The following is a 21,820-nucleotide window of genomic DNA, read 5'->3' as shown; positions in this document are numbered from 1 at the left end:
ACCCAGATGTCGCGCTACACAGTATGTCCTAAACATTTCGGCAGCTCTGGCATAGATTTTCAGAGAGTACATTATTTGTTGGCGTCGTAAAGAACGAATTTCCAACCTGGGGAAAAACAAACTCGTCAGTTGGACCGTGGTCGATTTTACAGCAATGGAAAGAAACGTGCTACATCGGTTTATGAACGCAGCTGCTCCTCAGACACCCCTCATTCCGTCCACGATATCCAGGTATCGCGATCCGTCTGGATACGGGAACTCGACCACCTCTTCTTGCATGGCCTGGCACATAGATGCAGGTGTGTACCGAAGATCACAGCCTCTGAGCCGGAGTCTTTTGAGAGGAGCACCGAGGGCCTTGCGCCGTCGGGCCCAGTCCAAAAATCCCGTGAAGTCTGTAGCGGAGATTTTCGCCCCTCCAAGATTCACGCTCTCGAGTTTTGGGAGAAAGGTACCTGAACAAAGTGACGAAGAAGTGAGAGGCAGCATACGCATGAAGCGGATGGATTATGCTCACCGTCGTCGAGTCCACACGCTGACGGCTGGTGGTCATCTCTTGAAGACAAAGACCGCAAAAATGTGGCTGACGATTGACCAGTGATCTGAACATGCCTCATTTCGCAGCATGGTTTCAAGAGATGGTTCCAATGATGAGTGTCCAACCCTTCCTCTGCGCACGAGAGGTTCATCATGATGAAAATTCGCCGCAATTCCCGAAAATCGACCAGTCGTTCAATGCTGAGCAGAACGGATGGATCACATAGCCCGTGTGGCTGTCCTCTGGCTATCATGAATGACATAAGTGGATCGCGGGGCTGATGGTACTGCAGTGGGGATATAGGCCTGTCCCAAGCTAGTAGAGTGAGGACACTACACATGCTGCTCATGGACAAATCGATTGTTTGACAGCCTGGCCGTAGGAGTGAAGAAAATGCAGTGACAGTGTCTCTCGCCTTGTCGTAATGGTTATCTAGGTCGTCCGTCCTTATGGAGACTCGCGTAGAAGGAGGGATTACGATCAGAGTCGCAAGCAGCGAGCATGATAAAACGCTGCCTTCAACGTGAAGCCGCTCAAGGCGATCCAAAGATATTGGAGGCTTCGACACCGAACTCGACGTAGGTAGGGCCGAATTGGTCAGCAATAATTCTACTAATTGAGGATTATGACGGAGGACGCTCGACATTTGTTCCATGGACGGCGATGCTCCAGCGGGATCACGGATTTGTAAGACAGTGAGTCCCGTGAAGACATGAGAAGTCCAAGGGACAAGTACCGGTCCAGATATCGAGAGTTGTCGAAGTCGAGGCGACTGGTTAAGAAATATATTGGAGGGAAGAGTCCAAGGCCTGTCGGCTCCGCGTATGGCCCCTAACGAGAGCGAAAACTCCTCTAAGATGGGAGCAGATTTCGATGTGAGGGCAGTGCTCAGGAACTGGAGGGAAGTCCTGCACGCCATGCCGTATAAAGAAAGCACCTTCGCGCGCTGAAGCTCCGCAAGTGCAGACGCAATGTAGAAAGTATCCGGGTGGCTATCGTAGAACTGCCTGTCGCAAAAGGTGTAGTCGATCAAAAGAGGGGCTCCTCGAGAGCGGACAAGTGACACCGGGATCCATTTCGGGAGGGAGAATGGAATTCTTCCCCATAAAGTAGCGGTCGACAGAGCGACTTCCCTCCACATATGGCAAACGTGACTGACTACACCAAAGTAGGATCCGACGGTCCGTCAGTTTGCGTGCTAGTATTAGGTGCTAACGCCCATTCCATACGCACCTTTGACCCATCCAAGATTGGTCTTCGCAATATCAACTCCTGCAAGATCTTCGTAGTCATCTGCGTTACATCCCAAGTATTCATCCTCGTCCATCGCGATCAGGGTGAATACCTCGCTCAGAATCTCGGTCGGTATGCGGAAAAATGGACAAAGCGCGTTCTGTCGAGGTCGGACGGTGGCTAAAGAATCAAACGCTCTCCGTGCCTCCGAATCTGGTTCGCGATGAGCTACTTGAAGAGCCTGTGAGTCGACCTCAGTCATGATCTCCCCATAGCGCTGGTTCAGTTGACTTCGAGGAAACGCGTGCCATACTTGATTCGAGCTGTCGCTATTGTTCCGCAACCCAGAGGTAAATCCATGAGCTCCACGTATCCCCCAAGAGCTAATTTTGATGAGAGCACAAATAAACGACGAACCATTGGGCATTGTGATCCGTCATCTGGATGAGAACAAGGTCATATCTCGATGGGTCAACTCTTGAAAATAGCCACATATGCATAGTAACTCACATAACTCACATTCGCAACGATTCAGAACGCCCAGAAGTATTCGATATAGTAGTGAGATGGAGCGTAATTGTGTATAACTATTGCACATTCGAGTGCGTCGCTGGAGAGAAATAGTAGAGGTTGAGTTGCTGGCACGAGGTGCCGAATTTGAAACACCGCGCCTATGTTGGTTACGCGCCACACGTCTGGAGCAATGGAGCGCCACATAGGAATGCGGTTTTGTTTGAAGTTTCTCTTCTGAATGTTCACGGAGACATCGGCTTGTACGAATGGAACCGCGCCCTCCCACAAAGGTCTCCCTTTGGTCTCACTCCACAGATGTCATCAGTACGCATCTATAAACACTCATGCGCCAAAGTGATACTCGTACACGCTTTCTCAAGACATGAATTCGTAAGTCGTGCCATAGCAAGATCAAGACAAGGTTCAATATGTATGTATGCTGAACCGAAGAATGTGTACGTATTCCTCTGCGTCAACGAATACCGGCGTTTCACTGACCACGTCACCCATACAATGTCCTTTTCTACGATGGCCACTCTTCTTTATGCAACACGAGCCGGAAGTATCAAAGACAGAGGCTCTCACTCCGACAACTTCACGCTCTCGATGTTCCAATAGCTCTCCGCGTACTCCATGATCGCCCTGTCGGAGCTGAATTTGCCCATCTATACAATACGCCAAAAGAGGATCAGCATTACCATCTCGGAGAGAGAAGGACCAGTAAACACGTACCTTAGCCGTCGTCCTGATACTCTTCTTGGTCCACTCCGTACGGTCCGCATACGCCTCGTCGACCATCTCCAACGCGCGAATGTCTACCGTGACAAATGACGTCAGAGATAATACTCTCATCGCACTTTGAATACTATGGACAGTAGCTTACAGGAGTCAAAGTCCTCAGTGAGGATGTAGTAGTCGCCCTGGCGAATGGTGTTGAGGAGCCTTACACAAAGAATCATGCGTCAGAATTCATGTTGACCCGAATACTGGGGGATACACTTACGGTTCGTAGACGCCACCGTCTCCGAAAGCGCCGGAAGAGACAGTGTTGAGGACGTGAGCCAAAGCAGGGGACTTCTCCTCAACAGGGACGGGGTGGTAGGTATGCTGGTAGCGAAGATCCTCGACATCGGGGGTCAAGTGACCGAAGAAGACTAGAAATAGTCAAATGATCAGTATACCAGTCTATACGACCGAATATAACGCCACAATACTCACAAACGTTGTCCTCTCCAACCTCTTCAGCGATCTCGATGTTTGCTCCATCTATTTCATGTACGAAAATGTATGAGTATCTCGGCCACTTCTTGCTAGACGACAGAGACACCCACCGACGGTTCCGACCAACAGCCCACCATTCAAACAGAACTTCATGTTCGACGTTCCAGACGCCTCGGTACCAGCAGTCGAGATATGCTGGCTGATGTCTGAGGCAGGGATGAGCACCTCCGCGAGTGAGACGGAGTAGTCCGGAAGGAAGAAGAGCGAAAGGTATTCGTTGGTGTCCGGGTCCTTGTTGATGTGCTTGGCGACGTTGACGATGAGACGGATGGTCTGTTCGGTGTGGGGTATCAGTACGGAGCGTGCAGGGAGGCAAGAAAAGCGAAGCTTACGAGCTTAGCAATGTAGTCTAGCAAACAAACCATATTCGTCAAACGATGTTGTAGCAATGACAAGAGAAAAGCGACTTACAGCCAGGCGCAGCCTTTCCAGCGAAGAAAACAACCTTCTTGACGACCTTCTTCCTCTCCTCGGGCGTCATGCTCTTGATGAGCAGGTATCTCTACGAATGTAGAATATATCGTCAGTAAATGTGCTACATGAAATGAGGAATGTACGCACGTGGATAACACCAAGGATATTCAAAGTTTGACGCTAAGTGGTCAAAAAAGATGTCTGCTCAATATCTCACAGCATCGTGCCAAAAGCAGAAGCGGCGTACCTTATACTCATGCAACCTCTTAATCTGCACATCGAACATTGCATCCGTATCAACCTTTACGCCCATCTGCTTCTCCACAAAATGAGCCAGCCGCTCCTTATTCTGTCTCTTCACGACCGCCCACTTCTTCTGGAACGCCGTATCGTCGACATGCTTCAACAAGCCCTCGAGCTTGAACAGGTCCTTCAGCCAGACGTTACGCTCGAGTCCGAGCGTCTCGGTGATGAGCGCAGAAAGATCGGGGTTGCACTGGTCGAGCCAGCGACGGGGGGTGATTCCGTTGGTAACGTTGCTGAACCTACGTCCGTCCACACGCCACATGCGCGTACTATCAGTTTGTGGCCCATAGAATGAAAAAGAGATGATCGCACCTGCTCTTTCCGTAGAACTCTACGAAGTCAGGGAAGATCATCGATTGCACGAGCTGACTGTGCAATTCTGCGACACCGTTGACCTTGCGTGAACCGATGACGGCGAGGTTGGCCATGCGAACTTGCTGTGGGAAGCCCTCTATGTTGAGCGAGAATTATCGTCAAATATTCGCAAACGTGAGGTGTAACAGATGATGGGCCCAGCACGGACCTTCGATGAGCGACATCCGGGCAAGCTTTTCACGGTCGCCTGGGTACTTCTGTGCGACCGCTGTACGTCAAGGCCCTCATCAGCACGCACTCGAGCAGAAATTGTAGCAAAATACGTACACTTCAGGAAGAGCCTGTTAACCGTCGAACGATGGTCAGCTTATAGTAACAAAAATACGACCAGATAGCTGTCCTTACATGTTCTAAAATCATGTCCAAGTTAGTAAATCTCATTGAAAACACGAAAAGTTAAATGAGGAACTTACGACATCAAAGATGATCTGCATATGCCTCGGCAGGAGGTGTTGCATGAGCGGGACGGCCCATTTCTAGACCATGTATGGATTGTTAGCTCCATCTCTCGAACATTTATCGCACGCCGTACCTCGAGCGCTTCCTGCATCCGGGGCAACAATTGGTCAGTAATGTAAAGGAAATGCTGATATTCGCAAGACTTACGGGGAGAACGGTGTGGTTAGTGAAGAAGAACGTCTGGGTTACGATGGTCCAGGCTTGGTCCCACGGGACGTCCTCCTCGTCGACAAGCATGCGCATCAACTCAACAATGGCGAGGGTAGGGTGGGTCTACACGGATCGTATAAGCTTCTGTCTCATCTATGACCGGCGAGAAGAAGGAGACAAGTGCTTACGTCGTTCAACTGGATAGCGTTGTCTGAAAAGCAAGTTCAATAACCCCTGACCAAAATGTGCAGATACCATGCAAGGGTAGAAGACACGACTCACATTCCGCAAACTCGGTGATAGGTTTATCAAGGTGCTTGAACCTCCTCATCATATCCGCCAGACTTGCCGCAGTCCAGAAGTACTGCTGCTTCAACCGAAGCTCCTTTCCGACTGTTCAGACCACGATAGTCAGCACAGTCACCTCGACAATAAGCACAATGCGGCAGCGGAGATGTTCATATCACTGAGATAGAAATGGAGAAGGGAGGGACGAACAGGTAGTGTGGTCGTTCGGGTATAGAACGGCTGTGATGGCTGCCGCAGTGTTCGACGTCTCAACGGCACGTTCGTAGTCACCGGCTACATAATGAAAAATAAGTCAAAGAAACTCAGCAGCGAAAGGAGATGAACTATGATGGTGAGAGGCGTGACTGACCGTTGAAGCTCTGCAAGTCAAAGCCACGCTTGGGCTTGGACTCCCAAAGGCGGAGGTTGCTATTCGCGAGTTCATTCAACGCTTTTACGATCATCATACAAACGGCTTGTACTCACTTCGTGTTCTTGGTGTGGTATCCTGGGATCATCCTTGAAATAGTAAGCGAGATAGGTCAGTATTCTACCTGCATGAACCATAATCACGGACGAAAGACGTACACATCGTATGCCACAGCAAGCACTTCTTGTCCACCGCTCCAAACAGCCCTACCAGAGCCGTCCGTGTATCTATCCGCGCTTCCGTAAAACCTGATCTCGTAGGTGACGTCCAGACGGGGCAGCTCCCATGGGTTTTGGTATTCGAGCCAGGGGTCAGGAGCCTCGAGTTGCGTTCCATCCTCGGCCTGATGACGCGCCACGCAAACCAGCAATGAGTACATGTCAAACGACTATCGCCCACTCCGTCCAGATAAAATCAGGCAATAAATAAAGAGTTGAAACGCACCTTGATGAGCTGCTGGAAGATACCGTACTTGTATCTCAACCCATATCCCCATACCGGTAACTCCTGGCTAGCAGAAGAGTCGAGGTAGCAAGCGGCTAGACGGCCAAGGCCACCATTCCCGAGACCGGCGTCACGTTCTTGGACAAGGATGTCTTCGATGTTGAACCCAAGGGCGTTGAGCGAGTCGGTATACTCCGGGACGACGCCTTCGATCAGATACCAGGGAGAAACGTGAGTTAATTGGTTTGGTCGGATAGAAGGGCGGAACTGACCAAGGTTCAAAAGAGCGTTTGAGAGCGTGCGGCCCATGAGGAACTCAAGGGAGAGATAGTACGCCCTTTTAGGGGCCTTGCGGGTGTAATGCAACTGGGTAGAGTTCCAGTTGACCTATGGGCACAAACCATTATTGTTCAGCATGATAGTTAGAACTTTCAATCAGAAATGCAAAAGGCGCGGGATGTGTGTCTCAACACAACACAGCCTGAAAAGTCAAGTGCTACATGGGCCACAACTAGGGGAGTTCACGCGCCACGCCACGTTACGGCTGGTTCCGGGAATTTCCCGAAAGACAGGGGCTTCCAATCGCAGAAATACGACTTACGATCAAGTTGTCTCGGACAGAGAGAGCAGCAGCCTGCACGACGATCAGTGTTGGTATACTCCGACAGATATTACGGACGAAAGACAAACTTGGTATGCGCCGAAATCCTACAAAGCACAAATGATAGGTCAGAATTATCGGAATAAATGCGCCGGGCATGATAGGGCATCGGACATACGTCGACATTGTATGGCGCCCTCGCGATGGAGGTCTGAACATGGTTGACGATGGATTTTGTGATGGTGGGGACGTCTATTATAACAAGTGTTCAATAATGGTCACTATGGATCAGAGTATGGAGGAAGCATGTAAAGGATGCTTGGAGGCGGGGATGGGGAATGTGGGGCGCGTGAACCGAATCCGCGGAATGAGGACGTACCTGTGTAGACATCCCGCAACGCATCCTTCCAAGCTTTCTCGTCACCCTTCGGCCACTTCTCCTGACCCTTCTCGTCGACTTCGGGGAAATCACCTGAAGTCCAGAGAAATCAGTAAGATCAGTCCTTGTAGCCCTGGCAGAGACGAAGGGACGCACCGGTCAAAGATCGTACGTGCCTACGACCCTTGCGCCCACCCGCCGGGGGTTTCCCGATGCTACTCGTATCAATACTAGAAGTCATCGCTCAGTGTCGGCGCTGATGATGCTAGTCGTCGTCGTCTCCGGTGGCTCACGTAGAGGTCGGGGAGGAGGACGAGATAGGAGAAATGGGGCGCGAGAGCGGTATTTAAAGACGGGGAAAGGCGGGATTTCCGATATGTCCTCACAGTCACCGTGAGGGCTCGGAGGAATGGGTTCGTCGGCTTTGACTGACGTCACGGACAAATCAGTCCTCTGTGTGCTCAAAGCGTACAATTGACTGTGAACTATGCAGTCAGCTGGGCTGGTACAGCTGGCCTCAGCTTCTCGGTCAGATGCACGGTCGAGTGCTTGAAAAGTTTTCGACCCCGCAGAACGATGGGGGGCGAGTTGCGGTCGAGAGCGTATCTTCCCAAGTTCTGGACTTGGCGGGCGCAATGCGCCAGCGACAATGACTGGGTGAAGGTCCGGTGAGTATTTTGACGAGGTTATAGCCTGCATTTTTTCCTCTTATAGAGACCCATAGCCTCACATCCACCATGCGACCAAAGTTAGTATCTTCTGCGCCTTCTGAATCTGATGCCTCCCACTCCACAACGTCCCTTTCATAGTGCCAGTTAGCTATTCTGCTGTATCATCTGAGTACTTATGCCATGCTTCCATCTCTCTCTTCCCCGGCCGGTAAGACGCCTACTTTTCCATAGGAAAGATATCTGGGGTGAGGTGATAGTCGAGGCGAAGTTCATCACAGTGGACAGCTTGGTTGGCAGTAAATTGGCAGTAAATCACCGAAAGGTTGTTTCAAATCGGGCATCGACGGGCAGGGACGGACTTTGGCAACTTGAGCACACGTGGGTCGCTTTTCCAAATCGGGCCACAGCGATAGCGGTTGATGCGTGAGAACTTTCTCCCAACGGGGACACATCGCGACACAATGCGACACACTGCGGCTATGGTTCTCAAGTAGAGTCCTGCGATATATACGTTATCCATCGGTGGGTCATGATTCCCCCCCGAGTAAACAGATATTCTATCCTTCTACCTATGCACGTCGCTGCAACAAGTCTGAATGTTTTCTTTATCATTATAAAAGTTGTAAATGGCCTGACTAACGAGACGTATATAGCGAGGGAGCAAGTATTGATGTAATGTAGTGTATCCCGACTAAGAACGTTGTGACGAGCAGAGCAAAGCAAGATAAGAACGGTCATATGCATACGTACCTATAAAAACGAAACGTGAGTCCATCACCCCAACTCGCCTCAAAGTCCTAAAAACCTCGGCAGGATCATCTCCAACACCTGCATCCTCTCGTCCACATACTCCCAATGCAAGTCCATACAATCCCGACACACCTTCTCCACCCTATTCTCCAGCATAATCAACAACGCCCTCATCATCCACCCACCCACATCCGCAGTATCCCACTCCGCCGTTGTCCCACCCGCGAAAGATCCTGGTATACCTCCCAAGGGATTTGTACATGCGTTCTTGTCGACCACCTGCATGGCCTGGGCCCAATAATTATCGAGGTTCATAGCGCATGATTGATGTTCGCACGCAGCGCCGAAAGAGGCTTTGTCGAGCGTTTGTTTGTGAAATGCGGAGAGACGCGGAGTGGCTTGGAGGATGCGGAGTTGGTCGACCCGGGAGAGGTGAGATCGGAGGGTGGGAGAGAGGGTGCTGTGATGCATCTCTATACAGAGGGAGTAGAATATTGAGGGAAGGATCTCGGGAAGGTCGCATTCGCGTGCTAGTGATATTGCGTCTTGAAGACCAGAACGAGTGATCAAACGAGGAACGAAAGGACAGGGCGGAAGACATGGTTAGTCTATACGGTTTCGTGCACATATGACTGAGAGAGGAAGGGGTCACATACCTATCCTCTCATGCGAAAATGCGCGTTCGTCCATCTTTCGTATCGAAGGCGGCCACAGACGAAACACATGCTTCACGGCCGTCTTCCTCAATTCCGCCATCTCATACTTCGACGAAATCCTCAGCACGCTCGCAATGGTCTCATACGGAATATTGTACCGCGCCCAGAACTGACTGGAATCATCCGCATCCGCCGCCGAGTCCAATTGATAGTTACTTTGTTAGTTCACCCGTCAATTCCTGCCACTCATGCTTTGACAACACAATGCCCACATTTGAGCAGGGGAAAGAAGCAGGGGGGGTTGCTCACCGAGGGTTATCCAAATACTGTAGAACGGCCATCCAATCCTGTGCCTTGTCCGACAGATGAACGACAGGACAGCCTTCGAACATCTCCTGCGCGTCAACGCCGGCATAAGTGGGCTCCATACTAGTGGTACTCGAATTCGGATTTGGAGGTAACGCCATTAAGAACATATCCTCGAATATCTCCGACGACAACAGCCACATCCTGGGAAGCTTGAAGATATGGTTGTCGACAACAATGATAAGGTCTCCGTCGTCGTGCCAGTATGGTTTGTATGTTGGTCGTACGAGTCCGACGTGAGGCTGCAGCTGGGAGAGCGAAATCCTGCGCTGCAAAACTTGTGATTCAAGTTGTCGACGTTTGGAAGATGATAGGGCGTCGCCGTTGGGTGATATAGAGTATGGGATGCTAGGCTGAGAGTGTGGCTGAGACGACGAGGCTCGAGTAGATTCGGAGTCGGACTCTCGTCGACGTTTCAATGGTGGATACATCGGAGGCGCGTCTGGCATGTCGATGTCCATCATGTTGGAGCAAAATTTGAGCAGAAAACGTCAAGATGGGAGGAGAAGACACGTAGAAGTGGATACAAGGGCAACGGAGGAGACGTAGAACTGTCGTAGTGGTGGCTCAAAGCCAAGTTGCGGTTCAAGACACGCAGTTTCCCAAAAGACGCGTCAAAGGCCAATTTACGCGCTTTCACGTGATAGGAAACAACAAGTTGGTGCCATGGTGTGGCGGTGGCCCACGCACAGGTCTCGTGGCCCTCCTCCTGACTTCGTTCTCACCAACCACGACAGGCTTCCTCCTTCTCTACCACCTTCGTTTCTCTGTCCTGGACGACAAAAATTCTATCTCTCGTACACAATGGCTCCAAAAACTTACTGGTGGATCTCCGCTTGGTTTTTGTTGTCCGCACCCGTAATTTTCTGGGATGCGGGATACTGTTTCATGCGGTGAGCACACCATATTTATGGTAGAGGGTATACAGCCGGCTCATCGACCTTCCCATCGACCGACCAGTCCACGGTCCATGAAAGGCGGAGACCTGCACTGGATCTGGTCTCCCTACGCACTCTACCAAGAAGTCGACTACGTACGTACCTTCACCCATACTTCTGTCTCCAAAGCGTAGCCAAGTCTCAACTCGACCCCTCAATCAGGTCTACGGCGTCCAAGCCCTCGAAAAAGGCGATGGCTTCACAAACGCCCAATCCTTCCTCAACCTCGTCGAAACTTTCATGAACCTCTACTACGTCTATCTCGCCCACGTCGCACAATGGCCAGCCGCTCCCGTCGTAGGCTTCGCTGCCGTCGTGATGACGCTCTCGAAGACCGTCCTCTATTGGTTGCAGGAATATTTCTGTGGGGGGTGTTCGGTGGGACATAACAACATGGTCGACCTGATCACGTTGTGGATTATACCGAATGGGTAAGCGTGTCTGTTCTTTGGTCGATGGGGTCGGTGAGAGCGGCGAGCGCAAAATAGCTGACTAGCGGCGTTCGTTCGTTCGTTCGTTCATTTGTAGGATTTGGTTGATAGTTCCGAGTGCTATCATCTATACCTTCGGGAAGGACATCACCGCGTCTTTCTCCGTGTCTGACCGTGTGGCGAAACAGACGAAGACGAAGTGATCGAGTCTGTATCGAGAGCTTCCATTCGAACTCAAGGTCTCTCATTCCGGGTCATGAGGCCTTGAGGCCTAGGGCGAATTGGGCCCGGTCATAATGTATACGAATCTCTATGGTTGTTTGCTCTGCTTTGTTTATCGTTCTGAATGTTCTTCCCCCGTCTAACAGTGTTGCTGCTCACAAGTCTCGCTTCCAGTTTCGCATACTCATGCATGGTCAGATTCCGGTGGTTTACATCGTAACAGTGTCATCTATCTATAAATATACCCGCGCCCACGCGTGTGCCCAGCCCATACTCTCCTCAACTCCGAAACCGTCTCTTCCACGAACTCGTCTTCTCCTCTGCACTCGCCAAACAGTCACCCACATCCAAGATGAAGAACCAGTCAGCACAACACCCTGTTACAGCAACGCGCAAATCCATCAATAAACACGAAGGAATGGACTCACTATCCCCGCCTTTCCCTTCTTCCGCACCCGCACCCGTTTCGTCCTTCGACTCGGAACCAGGCCCCTGCAAAGGACTCTGCCCAAAATACTTGTCAAGTGAATCCGCCGATACCTTCCTCAAAAGCCTCGCCACCGATACTGGAAGAAAGCCCTTCCGTTTCTCCCCCTGCGAACGGCCTCGTTCGTGCGGTTTCGGAGGCGGTCCAGGACGTATGATGGGTTTTTTCTTCTCCGGTGGTGTTTCTGGCGGCGACTTGATCGTCCGTTTGCCCGCGAGCGTCAGAAGTAGGGCGTGTTTCTTCTCGTCAGTGGGGGAACGCGGCTCTGGAGCGGAGTCGGGGTGCGAGGATGGGGTAGCGAGGAATGATGCACCGCCGAGGTAGTCCGGCGTTTGTGATGATTCATGCCCGTCTGTGTATGCCGAAAAGGCGGCCCAGGAGTACAGGTGCGCCAGTCCGTCCAGTCCATCATCGTCGCGGTCGAAAGATATCGGAGGGAGAGTGCTGCCGTTGTCGCGACTTTGTTCGTATCCGCGATCGTCTGCAGCACGAACGCGTGGTGACGACGACGCTGTCGGCTGAACATTGTCTAAGGAGAATGGGGCGAATTCGAAGGAAGAGAATACATTCCGAGGCGTTTGTGGCGGCGGCGAAGCCGCCACAGAGGGTTCTGAATACGAGGAGCCCGAGTCGCTCTCCTCCTTCGAGTCAGAGCCGGAGCTATAATTGAGCCAGTCGTCGCCAGAGTTACAATAACGGTTGAGACCGCGGGGACGAGTGGGTGGAGGAAGAGTGCGGCTACGGACGGCGGAAGGTTTGCGAGTTGAAGGTTTACGAGATGTGGTGCTCTGGGGATTGAGTGGAGAGGAGGGTGACCGTGGGTTAGTCCATCTGGCTTGAGCGACTGCGATGGTGGCGGGTGTGGCGGCGACGGCAGGGCTGCTTCTCTTCTTCCTCGGATGATGAGTTTCCTGGATGGTGCTTGCTCGATGCGGCGCAGGACGAGCAGATGTGCGCGTGGGCTGCATAAAGTTATACGCAAACTCAGAAAGTAGCCTTCCGAGACTTCTGGCAACCGTTCTCACTCACCAGCGAACCGTACTGGCCATACTGGTCCACAACAGTATGGCGGCCCGAGTGCTTGGCTCTGTCGGCCCCTGTCCATGTCGAACGGTGTGGATCGCGGTCTGGACGACGAGAAGGAGAAGAGTACGAGGATGCGTGTGATGATTGAGATTGTTCTGGACGAGCAGACGTGGTGGCCCAGGCACGGATATCTGACCGTGACAGTCTGCTCCCATAGACCGCGTCTTTGCCTTGTTCGCGTTCGTGAGAGGCGGTGAGCCGAGAGGGTGACATTTCCGGTTCGTCGAAATTTTACTAAACAAGATGTTCCAGTCTTGATGGTTCCCATCAGCCCTTCGTTCACACTATGATACAGGAGATGACATACCGAAGCTCTGAATATCCAACAACTAGAGGGGACGCGTCGAGGGGCGTGGACAGTGAATGCACGCGGGGGGTGGGGCGGTTGAAATCTACGGGCGACGTGCGCACCGTCCGGTCTACTTATACTGACGGGTTGGAATTAGGGTGGAAATCGACGGAGAGTTTGCGTCTATATATGGTATTGCTATTTACCATCTCCGTCCTCCGCTCCCGCTTCTTCGCATAAGGAGCGAGCATCTCAGGATTCGCCTTCGCCGATGAGTGTTCCCATCGCTCCGTCGACGCTCAGCGCCTAGCGTTGGCACGTCCATGCGTCTCGCTAGATCGGGCTTCATTCAAAAAATAATGAATTGTATTCTCTTGTCGCCTTGAGCCGCGCACACGGTGGGTTTATTTTCTAGTGGGTGACGTTAGGACTACCTTCGAGCGCCAACGTTGCAATGTTGTGTCGAACACGTTCATTGCCTATTCCGGATGAAAGGGCAATGAGATGGCGGGGAGTTTGGGCGGAGGGAACAGGCCATTTACATACACGCGGTTCGCATCTCAAACCCTAAAGTCAACGAACCACGATGAACTGACAAGTGACCATCAACCGCGCGACTAGCGAAAAATGGGCCTTTAGGGATGTTCAATTTCCGCTGGTCGTGCGAGGTTTGGCGGCACGATGATTCCATCTTACGAAATGTACGCTGGCGAGTTGCTATCGACGTCAATGTGCGCCTCGATGGAGCTCGAGGACGTACTATTCTGCGGGATGTACGTCGTCTGGCGCTTCGTCCACAGCGACGAATGGTAAGCTGCTGTGGAGCTCTGTAGGGTTGTCTTCTGGAACGACTTGACATCTTCCGAGTTTCATCGATTTTCATATACCTGATGATGACGATGCGGCAAGAAGGAATTCGTCAAAATCAGACAGAAGAATAGGTGCTTACGCATTTGGCTATCGTCGCGACATACACGGCCAGGCTTGAGTGTCAAGGATTCGCTGGACGCGGCCAATACTTATAGCGACCCTGAGAGACAGAGTCAAAGCGTCATACCATACGTCGCTAACGATGAGCACTGCGTCATTTACTTCCCCCGCATTTGTTGTGTGGCCATGTAGTGCCGTTGTGGATCCAGCGAGGCGACGGGTGCTATGATTTGCAACGTTTTCCTCGGAAATGTGGTCATCTAGGCTGTGGTATAAGAAGGTGATTCAACCTAAGCATGCGAGAATTAACGATTAATGAAACGCGTAGTGCAGAGAGCTTGTGCCCATGACGGATCTTTTCACTCAGTCTTCTTTCCTTGAGGCATGCATGGACAGAGGCAGCATGCATTGCGACACGCCCATGAGCTCGAGACGGTCTGTGTTGGGTACTCGGGAGCGTGAATCCTCACAAAGGATTGGCATATTCCAGTAAGTTTCCCAATAGCTACGATTGCTACCTCGAAGCACATCATTTACCCATACCTAAAGATTCCATGTCAACGATACACACCTACTGGCAGTGCTTCAGCTTCATCGCTGATCCCCCGATCTCTAGCTAGGAGCCTGGACGGGTCTGCATCAGAGGACACTTTCTGGAACCTTGTGCTTTGAGCTCACGCTGACCCCAATATGTCGACTGTTTCTACGTCTTTCACTCATCTATCCTGCAAGGTTCAGCTGAGTCCAAACTTTGTTCTCCAGGACCTAGGGTGAGCTACTACGAGCTCGTTTGACCATCAGCTTTCGAGTCGATGTACATACCTTTTATCACTCTTTTGAAGGGGATGAAAGTGAATTGCTGTTAAAAAGTCGCCTGTCCTTCCTGGATTGAACGACGAGGCTAAACAGTTTCTTACCAGATGTATCGGATGAGTAGAAATTTACGGCGGGTATTCCAGTAGCTGTTGGACCAGTATCAAGTCTAGAAAATGGAATGAACGAGAAGTGGCTGATATAAGTACCTGCCATGTTGCATCTAGTGTAGGCACTTTACGATCGATATTCTTCCTGTATGTTATTAGAGGTATCTTTGAAAAGTTACAATAGACCGTATCTGCGAGTGAATTTTTGACCTCGCTTAACCTCGCTAAAGCCCAATGGGACGCGACGATTGGTCCGATCACCGTTTTAAAGTCGGTTTAAACGGTTGCAGATACGGTCTAATGTGATTGATGATCCGAAACTTACAACTGGAGCGATTTCACGAAGAATGAAGAGAAGAATGGAAACGCCAATGTTGCTCGCCACGAAACCATGAGCTCGAGACGGTATGTGCTGGGTTTTCAGAAGAGCAGAATCCTTGCACAGGATTCACATACTGTGGTAAGTATCCCGATAGTAACTAATTGCTACCTCGAAGCACATCCTTTACCCATACCCCAAGATTCCATGTCAACGATTCACACCTACAGTACTTCATCGCTGATCTGCTGAGCCTGTACCAGCCTGGGACACTTTCTGCCAGTATTTGTGCTTTGAACTAGGGTGGACTACTACGACTCGGAGCTCCCTTGACCATCAGCTTTCGACATGTAACTTTTGACTTGATGTACATACCTTTTATCATTCCCTCAGAGAGACGAAGGTGAGTTACTGTTGAAAACGCCTGTCCTTCCTGGAGAGAATAGGCTGGAAGTCACCAACAGTAGCTGATCTACTTGCCTGTTGCATCTGGCGATCGTGTAAGTAAGCATTACACGATGGATACAATTTCTATCATGGTTAGTAGTTTAAAATTAAAGGTATGTTCTCTGAGTTACACTATAAGTGAGAGTCTGAGGCTTACAACTTGAGCACTCTCACGAAGAGACGTTAATTTTGTTCGCCAGTGGCGTTTGACCAATTTACCGGAACCGCTGCGGAGTTCAAACTTTCAAGCACCGTGTGTCAGTGCCTTGTGTCCAAATCTCGCGTCGTGCTCTTCTCTTCCTCTCACTAATTAGTAACATCCATCCAAATCCAAACTAACAACATCAATCTGCTCCAAATGTCAAACAAGGATATGCGGTACGTCTCTCTATTTGTATTGGTAGACGTCAGTAGTCTCAAGAACCTGAAACTGAACTTGAAACCTCTCTGCGCTGTGGCCCGTGTTGAACAGCGACGAGGCGTGGCAAACCTTCACTCATAATCGCCTAAGGCTCTACGAGGGTGTTGAAAATATTCGAAATCCGCATGTTCTTCGGGAAGCATGTTCTGGCCTTGAGTTGGAAGCACAGAAAGCACTCCGGTTTCTGGCAGCCATCCGATCTCGACAGAATGCTCTTCTTCCAATTTCTTGTGTTCCGCCCGAGATACTTAGAAAGATATTCACGCTGGTAGCCATGGACGAGGATCAATATTTGCAAAATCGTGAGGACTACTATGAACTTGAAAATCCGCCAGATTCAGATGTTCTACAGTCACACAGTCTTGGCTGGGTCAAAGGTATGTACAATATCGACGCTTGGTACAATCATGTGATCTGATGGTGTCTTTCCTCGATGAAGTCAGTCATGTTTGCCAAAGATGGAGGGAAGTCGCCGTCTCAACCGCAACACTTTGGGGAAGGATTCCGTTTTCCCTCCCAGCGTGGGTTTCAGAATCGCTCGTTCGCTCTCAAGGAGCTCCCTTGATCATTGCCTACGCCTTCCCCGACGAGAACTCCTCCGCCAGTGCTTCTAGCATCCTTCGCATTGAATCCACGCTCGCAGAGCTCCAGCGCGTAAAGGAACTCTCCCTCAGTGGCCCAGCTTCGAAGACAACCCTCAAGTCCCTAGGTTCTATCCTCACATCGAAGGGTGCTCCCTTGCTAGAAGAGTTCAGACTCTCATTGTCCAACTCACACACAGCTACCGAACCTTTCACTCTCCCGTCCAAAATATTCTTGTCGGAATCGCCTCGCCTGCGACACGTATCGATATCTGGACCGGTGGTCATTCCTTGGAACTCACACATCTTCACCGGCCTCACTTTCATAGAAATTCGCAATCCTTCAGGAAAAGCACCGTCCATGGAAAAGATATCGACCATCCTCGGTCGCAACCGCCAGCTCGTTGAATTAGCGGTGACCGGCTCTGCTCTTCCCTCGTCCAGTCCGACGTCGAGATCTTCGCATGCCCCGGTCCCCTTAGACAACCTCGAGCGCCTCTGTCTCGAAGGGAGCATATCGTCGTGTTCTCGGCTCACATCTCTTATTACCGTTCCCGCTTCTACGCGCGTGTCCATAACGATCTGGAACAAGCAGAACCAGTCTCTATCCGCGGAAGACGGCTTGAGTAGTTTCTCGTCTCTTTCCCGTCCAGAGGCTCGAACAGCTAGCTTGGAGATTACGTCGTGCCGATCGCTCACCTTGTCCGCTTGGGAGACCGTGGAAAATCCGAGATGGTGCAACGATTATTACAGGCGCCAGAGTCGAGCATTGTCGTTCGACATGCATACATTCCACGAGCATGAATTGTGCCGACTCTCCTTCCTGCTCAGTTTCAAACACCTGGTTGGTCTCGAGGCATTACATGCTCTTCGTTTGGAACTTACGTGCACTTCGGCTGTCCTCGACGCTCATCATTGGCGCCAACTCCTCGCGCCGTGCCGAGAGTTGAGGGCATTGCACATCTCTGGAGAAGCGTCGACTACGTTCATGGAGGCCTTGTCTCTCAAAGACAGTCATGAGTCCGGGTCTGAACCAGGCAATGGTGAGTGCGGTTTCTCGGTCATGCTTGGACTTTGTGTATTAACGACTTTTAATTCTTTCATGACTAGCTTCATTCCTACCGAAGATCAAGAGCTTGTTCGTGCGCAATACGGAGCTCTCCGACAAAGATCTCGTGGACTTGACAAGATGGGCGCACGAGCGTAAGGCCCTCGGTACTCCTCTTGAGGAACTTGATATACGTGATTATTGCGACATCAGTGACACGACGTCATCCACGCGCCTGGCCTTGCAGGAAGAAGTTGACAGCTTTGACTACGATTATCGGTTGAAACGTGAAGATGAGGAGAAGGCGCGAAGGGAGAAGGCGCGAAGGGGACGATCGGACAGGGGAGTGTTATAGCGAAGGTAAGACATCTATGTTATTCGCTGCTCTGAGCACCGTGGTTTGAACCGAAGCTAAACTCAGTTTATCTTTTGCCCTCGACCCCATCCCAGGATAGTATCTTCGGCGGTGGAAGTTTGAGTTTGCGTCTTCTGTGATGCTCAGGACATGAAGCCTAGGAGGGCTTTTGGGTGTAAGGTGGCGCACCAAGCGAAGTGTCGCCGAGATTCGACCTATGTTACTGTGTATGGATCCGTTTTCGTCTATTGACTCATAAATCTATCTCTCAGATCGCCATTATAATATTGACAACCGTCCAGATGGACATGTCAACGGTCAGGCATGATGGTCAGACACCGCTGTTGAATGTAAAGTCTAGCTGAAACGCATCCTGCTCTTCTCGTTCTTTGCGTGTCCTGGGTCTCTCGAGGCACAGCGGATAAGTATCCAGGCTGTTCCCGATATGTTATCATCGCGATCTACGTCCTCTCACCGCATATTTTCTACAGTTCAGCCAAGACGGCCCGTCAGGGACCATCCTCCGTCTCCCCAGAACCTCGGTAATACGCCACCGCGTATGTTGACATCCAGCGGCGGATCTTCCAACACGACTATTCCTTTAGGGCAAACGAGAATAGCAGAATATACATCATGCCGCCTTCTTCAATCTACCCATGGCCCTTCCAGTATACATTCTTCCTCGTAAGTAGATACTCCCCCGTCATGCGCTCACGTCGTCTGACACGGAAGGATGCCCCAAAGCACTTCATTTATAGCGACACGGTACTCCGTAACGCATATATGCGACCGAGAGACATTCTTATGTCTTGCATCTCTTCTCCTATCCGTTCATCTGTTGTGTAGGGCCTCCTCAACGCTTTTTCCTGAGCACAACACGTCGGTATAGCGCAGTAAGCTCTAAAGCAATATGGGCGCTGGTCCGACCGTCAATCTCTCGGGAAGGGATGTTGGGTATCGTCAATTTCTGGATCCTGAGAAGAAGTGGTATAACAATAGAAGGCGAGCCGATTTTCCTCGCGCATCAATGTCAGCTCAAGCTCAAAGATACTAACGTTAATCTGTATGATAGGCTCATGGCCTTGAATGGATGGCTTCTCCTGCTGTACGTATCTCTTTGCTAGCGGCTGTACCCGCGACGATTAGATTCTGGAAGTTGGACTGATCCCTTCGTTCGTTTTGCGTATCGGTAGCCTCATCACTTCATCCACGAACGGTTATGATGGAAGTATGATGAACGCTTTGGAGTCGGAGGAGCAGTGGAACGATTTCTTCGGAAAGCCAGAGGGCTCAAAGCTCGGTCTCTTTAACGCTATTCAGGCAAGTCTTCGAAACCTATCTCCTTTTCACGCTTGTACGGAACATTAAATAGCTCGATGTTCCAGAATATAGGCTCTCTCGCCGGTTACCCGTTTGCTCCATACCTTGCTGATGGAGTTGGCCGTCGTGGGTCGGTGTTCTTCGGGGCTCTCATCATGTGCATTGCCGTCGCGATTCAGACTGCTGCACAGTCTATTGGGATGTTCATTGGCGCCAGGTCAGTGCAATACTTCGCATACAGTCCTGCTCTTCGTTAAACGACCCTCCATAGGTTCTTGATAGGATTCGGTTTGACTTTCGCCGGTGGGTACTGCTGCATTACGGATGCCTTCTTGTATCGCTGTCCTTACTCGAACTTTGCAATCTAGCAAACGCGGCCCCGATGCTTGTCACAGAGCTTTCATACCCTCAATACCGTGCCCCTTTGACTTCCATGTACAACTCTCTCTGGATCGCTGGCGCTGTTATGTGAGCTATGTCTGTCCAACTCCGCCCTTAACTGAAGCTTACTCCGCCTTGCTTAGCTCTGCCTGGGTCACGTTTGGAACGTACGTCTCCCTAGCGTGATAATCTCTCAGAATGTGTCACTCAATAATCCGTGCATACAGGCAATTCATAGCCGGAACCTGGTCCTGGCGTATCCCTTCCCTGATACAAGGCCTTCCGTCCATAATCCAGATATGCCTCGTCCTCTTCGCCCCCGAGAGTCCGAGGTGGTTGGTCAGCAAGGGGAGAGATACCGAGGCTATTGCGACGTTAGCTTATTATCACGCGGACGGGAACGAGTGAGTCCATGATAGATCTTCATAGATGCCGGTTGCCTCTAACTACTACGTCAACAGCAAGGACCCACTCGTCGTATACGAGTACGAGGAGATTAAAGCGGCAATCGAGTACGACAGATCTGGTATGTCTGTCTATGAGTCTCCCTTTCATTGTTCAACAAGTAATACCTTGACTCGGTGTATTTGTATTCGCGTGATGTAGTAGCACGAAATGTGGGATACAGATCCCTGTTCGCCACGCCCGGAAACAGACGTCGCATGCGAATCATCATCGCCTTAGCTTTCTTCAGTCAATGGAGTGGAAATGGTCCGTCTTCATCTATCACTCTTTGGCTACTCATCAAGAAGTTATGTGGCTGAATCGATTAGACAGGTCTCATTTCTTACTACTTGAGTAGAGTCTTTGACACAATTGGCATCACCAGCCCAGTCATACAAGTCCGTGCTCTTTTCTCACCTCACGCTAGAATATATCTGAGCCTCTTCTCTTGATCTAGCTCTTAATCAACGCCATCCTGTCCATGTGGAGCTTCTTCTGGGCAAGCTTTGGGGCCTTCACGGTCGAGCGTTTCGGCCGTCGATTCCTTTTCCTAACATCGGTAACGGGAATGACCATCTTCTTCATGCTGCAGACTGTTTGTTCTGCGCTGTATGCAGAGCATGGTTCGACCGCTGCCTCTCATAGCGTCATTGCCATGATATTCCTGTTCAACGCATTCTACGCGTATGTCCCTCTCCTTTCATACTAGACGAATTCATGCAACAGGACTGACTTTTAATGCGTACGTTCTGGTGAAATGCAGCGTCGCGTTCAGCCCCATTATTGTCTCGTACACGGTCGAAATTCTGCCTTACTCCATCCGTGCGAAAGGGTTCAACGTATTCAACTTTACGATCTCACTTGCCCTCATATTCAACCAATACGTCAACCCCATCGCCCTCAATAAGCTTGGCTGGAAGTACTACGTATGTCTTATACCCTCTTACCCCGACTCTCTTTCGCTTATCCCATATGATCGCGTGTCATGCGATGAAGATATTTTATGTATGCTGGCTGGCGTTCGAGGGAGTGTATTGCTATCTCTTCGTCGTCGAGACAAAGGGTCTTTCACTCGAGGAAACATCAGCGTTGTTCGACGGTGAAGATGCGACGGAGAATATTGCGAAGCATGCCGTCGAGCAGAGCATACACGAGCCTCATGCTGAAGAGGGTGACGACAGTACTGACGGGAGAAGCGAGAAGGGGTCTAGGAAGATGAGAGAGGACATCACAGAAGAAAAGGTGTGATTGGGAAGGTGTGGGGTCGAGTTGATAGCAATCTCTTATTGACAGAGCGGCTATCTGCGATGTCATCGTGAACTTTTGCATGGTGTAAAACCTAGC

The 21,820-nt window shown here is 50.7% G+C and overlaps 7 protein-coding genes across 7 annotated transcripts; 3 read left to right on the top strand and 4 right to left on the bottom strand.

The window, feature by feature from the left end:
* Positions 1-80: 80 nt before the first annotated feature.
* Positions 81-2,211, bottom strand: STEHIDRAFT_148435 (uncharacterized protein; the record flags this gene model as incomplete). The annotated part of the gene is made up of 5 exons (XM_007306418.1): positions 81-106; positions 171-455; positions 518-1,696; positions 1,772-2,100; positions 2,189-2,211. The coding sequence occupies 4 exons, from the start codon at positions 2,209-2,211 to the stop codon at positions 199-201; spliced, it is 1,788 nt and encodes a 595-aa protein (XP_007306480.1). The 3' UTR covers positions 81-106; positions 171-198.
* Positions 2,212-2,865: 654 nt separating this feature from the next.
* STEHIDRAFT_159024 (glycosyltransferase family 35 protein) lies at positions 2,866-7,652 on the bottom strand (the record flags this gene model as incomplete). Its single annotated transcript, XM_007306417.1, has 30 exons — positions 2,866-2,949; positions 3,017-3,099; positions 3,168-3,226; positions 3,288-3,438; positions 3,503-3,550; positions 3,616-3,838; positions 3,898-3,914; positions 3,977-4,067; positions 4,127-4,159; positions 4,227-4,524; positions 4,598-4,736; positions 4,809-4,868; positions 4,928-4,941; positions 4,978-5,000; positions 5,074-5,136; positions 5,193-5,204; positions 5,267-5,392; positions 5,458-5,480; positions 5,552-5,662; positions 5,768-5,851; positions 5,928-5,986; positions 6,044-6,076; positions 6,146-6,330; positions 6,432-6,637; positions 6,704-6,818; positions 7,033-7,065; positions 7,122-7,139; positions 7,211-7,284; positions 7,412-7,504; positions 7,568-7,652. The coding sequence occupies 30 exons, from the start codon at positions 7,650-7,652 to the stop codon at positions 2,866-2,868; spliced, it is 2,643 nt and encodes an 880-aa protein (XP_007306479.1).
* A 1,049-nt stretch (positions 7,653-8,701) lies between these two features.
* STEHIDRAFT_170061 (uncharacterized protein) lies at positions 8,702-10,318 on the bottom strand (the record flags this gene model as incomplete). The annotated part of the gene is made up of 3 exons (XM_007306416.1): positions 8,702-9,362; positions 9,489-9,703; positions 9,798-10,318. 3 exons carry the CDS (start codon positions 10,316-10,318, stop codon positions 8,872-8,874), a joined length of 1,227 nt encoding a protein of 408 aa, XP_007306478.1. The 3' UTR covers positions 8,702-8,871.
* Positions 10,319-10,658: 340 nt separating this feature from the next.
* On the top strand, positions 10,659-11,426 carry STEHIDRAFT_61334 (uncharacterized protein; the record flags this gene model as incomplete). Its single annotated transcript, XM_007306237.1, has 4 exons — positions 10,659-10,747; positions 10,815-10,887; positions 10,955-11,223; positions 11,321-11,426. The coding sequence occupies 4 exons, from the start codon at positions 10,659-10,661 to the stop codon at positions 11,424-11,426; spliced, it is 537 nt and encodes a 178-aa protein (XP_007306299.1).
* A 298-nt stretch (positions 11,427-11,724) lies between these two features.
* On the bottom strand, positions 11,725-13,429 carry STEHIDRAFT_170059 (uncharacterized protein; the record flags this gene model as incomplete). The annotated part of the gene is made up of 4 exons (XM_007306415.1): positions 13,326-13,429; positions 12,962-13,271; positions 11,874-12,894; positions 11,725-11,822 (listed from the first exon to the last, which is right to left on the bottom strand). The coding sequence occupies exons 2-4, from the start codon at positions 13,229-13,231 to the stop codon at positions 11,725-11,727; spliced, it is 1,389 nt and encodes a 462-aa protein (XP_007306477.1). The 5' UTR covers positions 13,232-13,271; positions 13,326-13,429.
* A 2,825-nt stretch (positions 13,430-16,254) lies between these two features.
* On the top strand, positions 16,255-18,517 carry STEHIDRAFT_123154 (uncharacterized protein). Its single transcript, XM_007306414.1, has 5 exons — positions 16,255-16,304; positions 16,399-16,724; positions 16,787-17,971; positions 18,039-18,336; positions 18,427-18,517. Exons 1-4 carry the CDS (start codon positions 16,285-16,287, stop codon positions 18,329-18,331), a joined length of 1,824 nt encoding a protein of 607 aa, XP_007306476.1. The 5' UTR covers positions 16,255-16,284; the 3' UTR covers positions 18,332-18,336; positions 18,427-18,517.
* Positions 18,518-19,241: 724 nt separating this feature from the next.
* On the top strand, positions 19,242-21,724 carry STEHIDRAFT_132713 (hexose transporter; the record flags this gene model as incomplete). The annotated part of the gene is made up of 14 exons (XM_007306413.1): positions 19,242-19,333; positions 19,404-19,436; positions 19,525-19,651; positions 19,717-19,868; positions 19,923-19,954; positions 20,020-20,119; positions 20,176-20,199; positions 20,260-20,436; positions 20,494-20,558; positions 20,639-20,743; positions 20,810-20,874; positions 20,934-21,160; positions 21,240-21,402; positions 21,473-21,724. 14 exons carry the CDS (start codon positions 19,242-19,244, stop codon positions 21,722-21,724), a joined length of 1,614 nt encoding a protein of 537 aa, XP_007306475.1.
* Between the last annotated feature and the right edge of the window lie 96 nt (positions 21,725-21,820).

The sequence above is a fragment of the Stereum hirsutum genome, assembly GCF_000264905.1.
Source record: "Stereum hirsutum FP-91666 SS1 unplaced genomic scaffold STEHIscaffold_11, whole genome shotgun sequence".
Classification (NCBI taxonomy): Eukaryota; Fungi; Basidiomycota; class Agaricomycetes; order Russulales; family Stereaceae; genus Stereum; species Stereum hirsutum.
The sequence above is the reverse complement of the archived record's forward strand: the minus strand, read 5'-3'. Positions and strand labels throughout refer to the sequence as shown.

What these genes read in the sequence shown, in the direction of transcription:
- STEHIDRAFT_123154 (XM_007306414.1), top strand. Translation starts at nt 16,285, where the DNA reads ATGTCAAACAAGGATATGCG. An exon ending in ATGTCAAACAAGGATATGCG is followed by an intron (nt 16,305 to 16,398) that starts GTACGTCTCTCT and finishes CGTGTTGAACAG; the next exon opens with CGACGAGGCGTGGCAAACCT. An exon ending in CAGTCTTGGCTGGGTCAAAG is followed by an intron (nt 16,725 to 16,786) that starts GTATGTACAATA and finishes TCCTCGATGAAG; the next exon opens with TCAGTCATGTTTGCCAAAGA.